At 38.8% G+C, this 9187-nt stretch overlaps 1 protein-coding gene and 1 pseudogene across 1 annotated transcript; one reads left to right on the top strand and one right to left on the bottom strand.

Moving 5' to 3' along the window:
- Positions 1-4177: 4177 nt before the first annotated feature.
- On the bottom strand, positions 4178-5406 carry LOC116274595 (keratin-associated protein 15-1-like). Its single transcript, XM_031665699.1, has one exon. It carries the CDS (start codon positions 5018-5020, stop codon positions 4607-4609), a length of 414 nt encoding a protein of 137 aa, XP_031521559.1. The 5' UTR covers positions 5021-5406; the 3' UTR covers positions 4178-4606.
- A 2801-nt stretch (positions 5407-8207) lies between these two features.
- LOC116274648 lies at positions 8208-8613 on the top strand (annotated as a pseudogene).
- The last annotated feature ends 574 nt before the right edge of the window (positions 8614-9187 follow it).

Genomic DNA, 9187 nt, shown 5'->3' with positions numbered 1-9187 from the left:
AAATGATTTTATAGGGTGCTTTTCACATAAGTTAGAAGTTTGGTAGAGTCCCCAAAGCTGAGGGCAAATATTGGTAAATGACAATATATCCCAGTCCTAGTCACATCTCCATGATTACAGGTGGCCATGACAGCTTTACAGCTTTCCTGAGTCTTACACCCCTTAAGTGCAATGTAGACATTTATAAGAGAAAGAGATTTACTCTGAAATAAGTTTTATTCTTGTGGGATAATACTACCCATGTAACACACAAAGAGAAACATATATATACATGGCTTCCCTCTCTTTGGGAAAGGAGAGAAGGTGAAGAGGCCCATTCACAGAGTGTGTGGTGGCTGGCTGGAATGACAGAAGGTAGTGTCATTCTCTATAACAAAAATGTTTTATGTTATAGGAACTCAACGAATGTTTGTTCAATGAATGTCTAACTGAAAATAACATTTTCTAAAGCAATTATATGATCAAATGCTCTATGATGGGATGTAAATCTCTCAAGACATGATATGTCATGTTTCAATTCCTCTCTACACTCTGTTTTCTTTCCAGAAAAAAAAAAATGAAACACATGAAGCTAAGAAAACAAGTTTACTTAATGAAAATAGTAGTAAGTACAGGATGCATTTACTGAAAGTGTCACACTAATAAAAGAAAATGACATGTCTCTGGAATTGTTTGCCCACCAAGAAGACAAGGCAGAAAATTGAGTATTTCTGTATCTCCTGGAGTTTTGAGACTAGACTAGCATACTCTTAAAGCAGTGAGCCATTATAATTAGCTGGGTGGAAGACACCTGCTCTAGGACCAAATCACAAATCACGGGCAGTGCTGTTGTCATGCACGTCCGTGTGAAGAGACCACCAAACAGGCTTTGTGTGAGCAATAAAGCTTTTTAATCACCTGGGTGCAGGCAGGCTGAGTCTGAAAAGAGAGTCAGGGAAGGAAGATAAGGGTGGGGCCGTTTTATAGGATTTGGGTAGGTAAAGGAAAATTACAGTCAAAGGGGGGTTGTTCTCTGGAGGGCAGGAGTGGGGGTCACAAGGTGCTCAGTGGGGGAGCTTTTTGAGCCAGGATGAGCCAGGAAAAGGAATTTCACAAGATAATATCGTTTAAGGCAAGGATGGGCCATTTTCACTTCTTTTGTGGTGGAATGTCATCCGTTAAGGCGAGTCAGGGCATTTGCACTTCTTTTGTGATTGAGGGCATTTGTACTTCTTTTGTGATTCTTCAGTTACTTCAGGCCATCTGGGCATATAGGTGCAAGTCACAGGGGATGCGATGGCTTGGCGTGGGCTCAGAGCCCTGACAGCTGTGAGTGTGTGTTTCCTATGGGCCAAGAAGGCCACCTCCTGGACAAATGGATCCTAGCAGAAGAAAGCTGGGTGGGATGGAGCCCTAGCAGGAGGGAACTCGGGATGAGGATTCAGGGAGAAGTCATGGAAGGGTGTGCTAACTCTGTGGTGTCTTCGTCAATTTGGACTAAGATACCATAGACTGGAGACTCAAACAAGAGAAATTTATTTTTCACAGTTCTGGAGGCTGGAAAGTGCAAGATCAAAGTGCTGGCCAATTTGGTTTTTAGAAATGGCTCTCCTCCTGATTTGCAGATGACCACCTTCTCTCTATGTCCTCATGTATCAGAGAGCACAGAGACCAGAAGAAAACCTCTTGTGTCTTTTCTTATAAAGGCACTAATTTCCACTTGAAGGTTCCATTTTCATAAGCTAATTACCTCCCAAAGGCCTCTTCTCCAAATACCATTGCATTGGGAATTAGGATTTTAACATATGAATTTGGAGGAAGGACACAAACATTACATGCTTATACATTACAGAGTGCATAATAACAGAGGATATTCAATGGCAAAGATTGGGTCCTGGCTAAATGCACAAACCTTAATGTCCCTGTTGAAAAACCTGTAAGATCACCAGAAAATCTGTTAAGATGAAATGAAGTATGTCTGAGCTCCCTGCCACAAAAAAGAATGCTACTATAAGTCTTTTCTGTGTTTCCACAGAAAGGTGCTAGAAATGAGATTCTGGGCTGAGCTGGTTTAAGGTGGGTCTTTCAAGGCTGAGAACTGATTGGAATTAGGTATATTTATAATATAATAGTTTAGAATTGATGGACACAGCAAAGAGAGGAAGCTGACATGAGTTTCTTGATACCTAAACTGTTGCTTAATTAGGGAACTGTTTATTCAGGTCTTCAGGCTATTGGCTCCAACAGATTAGTCTATAGGAATTTCTTAAAGCATGCAGGGAAATGAGCTATTGTCTGATGTTATCTCTTCCCAGTAAAAGTTTCCAGAGGCAAACAACACAGTCCTTGTTGACACAGGTGGTCTAAAGCATCATGTTGAGGAAGATGGCCCTGGTTGTCATTTTCTTTCCTCCCACTGTATCTTTTTGAATCAAACAGAAGCAAGGAGCAGTACATTGATGGAAGGCAAGGTGGAGTATAGAAATTTAAAAAAAAAAAATTAGTCTTCTTTAAACCGCTGGTGGCCTCTGGAAACACATGACAGGCCTAGACTGAGGGGAAAGGGAGAAGCTTTGATTGTGGCTGTTAAGACTGGTTTTGTAATTATGCAACTTTGAATTACTAACATGAAATGAAAATTTTTCTTAATATCTTAATGTGATAATAGATCTACCTATTGTGTCGTTCGACGATTCAGGGAAGATAGAACTCTAAATTCAGTGCTGTTAAAAAAAAATGAAGCAATTTCCTAATTCTGTCCTGAGTCCTGTCTGCTTAATGCATCAGTTACAACCAAAGATGACCATCTAATAATTCTCGATTTTCTCTTATTCGGTAGTAGGGTTAGATTTTCATTCAGTGGGTCCTGTACAGAGTCTGACGTAATAATTGACATTTTGATCAAAGTAAGAAAAACATGAAAAATTCCAAGTTATCATTTATTATTTTACCACTAAATATCAGTGCTGAGCTTAGGATCAGAATAAATATCATGAAGATGGAAGCTATGCAAATGTACCTCTTAAATCTCCTGCTTCAGGGAGCATTACTGATTGATTGACAGCTACAGCAGCTGCTATGTGAATCTACCGTCACTTTTGTGCCAAGGTTGTGCTGTCATCCGTTCTTGTTAGTAAGTACTCTTGGCAAGGATGCTAAGGCAGGCCCCCTTTTGGTGATATGTAAGGCTCCTTTGATGGGTGACTTGCCAAAACTTTCTTAGAATTGCCCTGAAGGAGTTTCTTAAAGAAGTTTCTTCTAGGCCAAACTTACTTCCCTCTGTTGTTCACTGAGGCTAGACATACACCATAGTAGTATGGCTCTCCCAGACCTCTCCAACTACCTCCCCATTATCCATCACTGGCATTTTCACCAGTAAATCCTTTTTATGTTTAATCCTATTTGGCAGCTGCTTTTCAAGAGACTGCAATGGACACAACAGATCAGTAAGATTTATTCTTCAAAAATTGAATGTAACTTACTCTATTCTCAATAATGGGTTTATATTATTTTATCCGAGTGTTTTTGAAGTTCTTCTTCGTTGTGTTCCTACTGAATCTTGTCTTCATCCCCATTATTCCATTCGCCATATAAGTTATAATTGTAGTTGTGTGAACTTCTGGAAGCAGAGAATTTGTGTCTTTGTTTGGTATAATGCTTGGTATTTAATAGGACCTCAATACATACTTTTTTTCAATGAAAGACTAAAACAAAATTTTCTGAAGCAAATATATAAAAAATGAACTTATGAGGGGACTTAAATCTCTTAAAACATGAGATAGGTTATATATTTAAATTTTCTTTACACTTTGCTTTCTATTCAACAAACTGTCAATAAAACATATGAAACAAACAAAAAGTGTACCTAATGAAGACAGTTGAAGATATGGGATGAATTCACTAAATGTATCATTTTTATTTTTTTTTTTGAGACAGAGTCCTGCTCTGTCACCCAGGCGGGAGTATAGTGGCATGATCTCAGCTGATTACAACCTCCATCTCTCAGGTTCAAGTGATTCTCCTGCCTCAGCCTCCCGAGGAGCTGGGATTACAGGTGCACACCATACCTTGCTAATTTTTGTATTTTTAGTAGAGATGGGTTTTCCCCATGTTGGCCAGGATGGCCTCGAACTCTTGACCTTAAGTGATCCACCAGCCTCGGTCTCCCAAAGTGCTGGGATTACAGGTATGAGTCATCACACCCAGCCTAAGTGTATTATATTAATAAAATAAAATGGAATACCAGAATTCATGCTAAAGAAATAAGGTTATTTAAAATATTATAACTATTTGAAATACATTTCAGTGGAAGAATTCTGGGAAAATAATGAGAGAAGAATTTTAGAAAGATGATAACAGAAATAATCCTAAGCATTGGCACAAAAATTGAAATTCAAGATATATCTCCTGTCAGATTTAGGAAAGGTCCTAGGTCAAGATTAATTTGTCCTTGTTCAACCATATACTTCCAAGAGGGGTAGGATGCTGAGTCCTACTGATGTAGATGGTCAACAATCACAGATATTGGACAGGCTGAGTGTTACAGTTCCACAGAGTACAGAAATAATCATGAGAGAATGGAGAATATTCAGTAAGTTGATTCAAAAAGGCGAGACCCAAAGGCTGGTTAGTAACAAGTTTCCTGGAAATTCCTGGATGAAAAGATAGTTAGGTGGTAGAAGTTGGACCCACAGTCCAGAGATGGGAAGCCAATGCTTCCATAACCAAGAGATCCAAGGCCAGTGTTTCCACATCCAAGGGATCCTATGTAGTTAGTCTGGTGGGGACTGCGGAAGATGGAATTCTTTGGGTGGTAGCAGGATGTCTGATACGATTTGGCCAAAGTGCAGGATGTCTGAAAGCTGGTGAGCTCACAGTAGGTTTCCTGACAGGCGTTGTAGAGAGAGAAGCCCAGTTGGCAGGTATTTGGAGAATAGATGCCATTGCTGGGGTAGAACGAATTATAAATGGAAACTGGATACCCTAGGTAACCTCCAAAACAGCAGGAGGAGAAGTTTCTAGAGCTATAGTTGTAAGACATGTTAACAGGAGTTCTGAGTTCAGTTGAGTTGCAGTGAGGAGTGTGTGTGTGTGAATATTACCTTCTGTACTGCACACTTACATACTCTAGCAATAGATGTAGTCACAAGTGCCCATTTTAATGAGAACACTTAATTAGGCTCCAGTCAAAATGAAATATATTAACATTCAAATAATTTTTTTTTATGAATGCAGACGTCTACATGAAAGAATTTCATTAGTTTTTCAAAGCAGTTGTTCATGAAACAAAAATGCCATTTCTCATTCATCTTGCTTGGGTAGAATGAAAACCACCATAATTGCACCTATAAGACTGATGCTTCAGAGGGCTGGGTGCGGAGGCTCACACCTGTAATCTCAGCACTTCGGGAGGCTAAGGCAGGCAGATCATGAGGTCAGGAGTTCGAGACCAGCCTGACCAACATGGTGAAATGCCGTCTCTAGTAAAAATACAAAAATTAGCCGGACATGGTGGCGGGTGGCTGTAATCCCAGCTACTCAAGAGGCTGAGGCAGGAGAATTGCTTGAACCCGGAGGGTGGAGGTTGCAGTGAGCTGAGATCATACCACTGCACTCCAGCCTGGGTGGCAAAGCAAGATTCTGTACCCTCCCACCCCCCAAAAAAAAAAGATCGATGCTTCATTCATCCTGTCCTTCTAGAACTTGGATCAAATGGCTAACACACTAAGAGTTCTGGTATTTGTAAAGACCTAAAAAATACCTTGTAATCTGGAAGGGACATTTATCTTGCTCCAATTTTATAAATTCAATGGAGAACAGAAAAAAAAATTCAATATCTATTCCTTCTTTCAAATCTTTGAACCATTAGAAGAAATAGCCTAATAACAATCCTTATTTGGTAGACATGCTACATGAGTGCCTAACATATTTGAGTTTAGATTTCTTATAACACAAGTAACCAAGTCACTCTTGTGCACGTGAGGATTTAAGAATGGTCAAATTTTTGCAGAAGTGCTTTGAAGTTTACATTGTAAAACTACTAAAGAAATCCTTTACTCAGAGGTTGATTTGCTTCTTCATAGAAATCATCATTAAGTTTGATTATAAAAAACCATTTATCCCCATAAGGTGTAAGTAATTTTTTGGTGGTGTTGATGTTACTGAGAGCAAAATAATAAGCACTATATTTAAAATGTAAATCTTTAATCTTTTCCTTTCTTTTCTCTCAGAGGGTGACATTTTTACTACAGAGGGAAAAGAAAAGCAAAAAATGAGGAAAATGTCCATCCCACGTAGTCTTCACAGAAAGATAAAATATTTGAAGAATTCATAGTAACAAATGACTTTATAAATTGAAATAAAGGGGTGGGAAGGATGTATGGTGATAATGCGTAATTGAGAGTGAATGCCTTTGTGACCTCTGATGTATCAACTGATATATATATTCTGCCTACAGTACTAGAGTAATGAGGATTTTTCTGGAATCACTCAGAAAGTTCATCAGAGCAAACCGTAAACAGAGATAGGCCACGGATACATGAAATGGCTTAACCTGTGGGAATGGGCAAACCTCTTAAGACATCCATCTTCAGAACTGATGTATTCTACAGTGGAAGTGAACTGAGACTCCCTTCTATGAAGAATTAGGATTACTAGGTCAAAGTTTTAAGGGAAGATTCAGCTAAAAATCTAAAATGAGTTGCTGTTGTAATTAATGATATTTCCATATTGAGGGCCCTGGGAAAATCTAATTAGGATGTTGTAAATGGAATTTCAATCTGACAGGAGGCTAGAGATAATTGCTCAACTTCCTTCCAAATTGTAGACTTTATGAGTCTAAACTGCTGAGGAGACAAATTGATCTCCAATCATGTTTCATTTATTAGGTAACATAGTTTGTTCTGTGTTTCTGTAATAAACAATTCTTATTAGGCTTCTCAATTATGAATAGCAAAAAGCATTCTAGTAGATTCCAAATCTTCCTGTTGTATTTGTCAATAAAATATTGAATATCAAAATAGCCACACGAGTATTTAGCTCACCTAAATTGAAGTTGCTTGCTTGTTTTAGTGTCATCCACTCCTGTGTAAGCAATTTCAGTAGAAGAATATTCCGTGGGATCGGATATTAAGTAACGTCGCACGTTCTTTTCTCAAAGTATGGATGTTTTTGCATTCAACTACTTTCGTTCAGAAGTGGAATGGAAATGTTTTTCTAAAAATGAGCAAATCAAACAACACAGAAACCACAGCAAGATAAATTTCAATCTCTCCTCTTCCTCAACATATCAGTCTTCATTATACCATTACATCGAGGTGAAATACAAGTCACAGAACAAGAGAAAATATGACCATTATTTTAGAAGTGTTGTAACACTTGTCAGAAACACCTGAAAATAATGTACGTCAAAGTCATGTATGTTACTTTTGAGGCAAGGGAAGAATCTTCTTAAGATGCTCCCTTTGTCTCACCACTTTAAGGGAGCTACTTTGTAAACTTTCTTTAAAACAGGAATGTTTTCCAGATTCTGGGCAATTCTTTTAGTGGGAAACACTGACTCTGATCAGAGGTAGAAATACACTAGGAATTTTTGCCATATGATTTGTTTTTATTTTTAATGCTTTTTCAGCATCTTAGATGAATAATCTCGACCATTCCAAAATACATAAAGCGGTTTATTATTTTTAATTCACTCAATGGTAAACACACACCCAAGGAAAGAAAAGCTAAGACTGGCTCCTAATAGTCTGCATACAGTTTTGAACAGGACCATGCAAAATAAGGGAATCTCAGTTAATATTTCATTAAAGCCGTTCCAGTTGAGGTTTGATTTTTAAAAAGACATTATATCTTGCATATCAGTCGCCGCTTTCTGATGATATTCTTCATTAAGTTAGCTTGCTACTTTGCAGTGACAATGAATGTATGTTTTTGTTTAAAAGAAATGACTACGAATAGATCGGTTAGCTGGCAACTTTGTACACCAGATGGCAACAATTTTGAGACAGATTGTGAAACGGGTATCAATTATTTTTAATTAAGGCAGCTTCCCTTAACCCAGACACTGTCTACCTCTAAAGCAATTCTCTGAGTTATCTGCAGAGTGACCTTTGGTAAGGGAAGATGAGTAATAGCTTTAAAGAGTCAACACTATTATCTGAATCCCAAGGCACAAACGTTACTGCACTTTCTAGTTGTAAAATCACAAGTAATATATATGTCTGACTATGACGATCTTTTTAGTTCATTTAAAGTTGGCAGGTAACCTGTTTTTATGTGCCATGTGGATGACACCCAATGTTAAGGGTATATAAGTCCCCAGGTCCAAGAAGTGACATTCAAAGTCATAACATTGTCATTATAAGTCAACTCTCCCGCCGACATATCCTACAACTGTTACTCTGGAAACTTCTCCTCCCACCTTGTGGGGGCTACCTGCGCTACCCAGGCTTCTCTTGTGGCTCTTCCTACCCTAGCAACCTGGTCTACAGCACCTGACCTCTGGTATCCCAGCACCTGACAGCTGGGCTCTTCTCTCTACAGGGGCTATCAGGAGACCTGCTGGGAACTCCCTGGGTTCCAGACATACTGTATAGTGTCCAGCATCTGCCAGACCTCCTGCTACCGCCCTAGAGCCTCCATGCTCTGCAGTCCCTGCCAGATGACTTACTCTGGATCTCTGGGCTTTGGATGCAGAGGCTTTCAGTCTTTTGGCTGTGGCTCTCCATCCCTGGGCTTTGTATCCAGTGTATTCTAATCCATGGGTTGTTGTCCCAGTGCTTTCACATCCCTAAATTACACACCCAACCCTAAATTATAGACCCAACCTTCTACTCTTCTACTGCCAGTCTGCTTCTTACCATCCAGCCTGTGAATATGACTTTTAGTAATTATGTTTGAGGAGCCAGAAACTTAAACACAATACCTACTGTGTCCGTATCCATATATGCATACCGTCTATTGCTCTCCTATCCTATCATTTGCCCATGAATCTGATGTCTACTGCTACCCATGATAGATTACGAATAATCTAAATTCCAGTAACTAGAAAATATTCACTGGAGAAAGATGTTAAAACTGCTTATTTATAATTATATAGATGTGCCACATCAAAGCACACTTCTCCTACTGTGTCTCCTAGTTATTTCCCCTAGAGTAGTTGCTTTAAATTTTACAAAGTGAAGGATGTAAGTTTAAATAAAACTGG

Source organism: Papio anubis, chromosome 4 (assembly GCF_008728515.1).
Source record: "Papio anubis isolate 15944 chromosome 4, Panubis1.0, whole genome shotgun sequence".
Lineage (NCBI taxonomy): Eukaryota > Metazoa > Chordata > Mammalia > Primates > Cercopithecidae > Papio > Papio anubis.
Note: the sequence above shows the minus strand (reverse complement) of the source record. Positions and strands in the feature narration are given on the sequence as shown.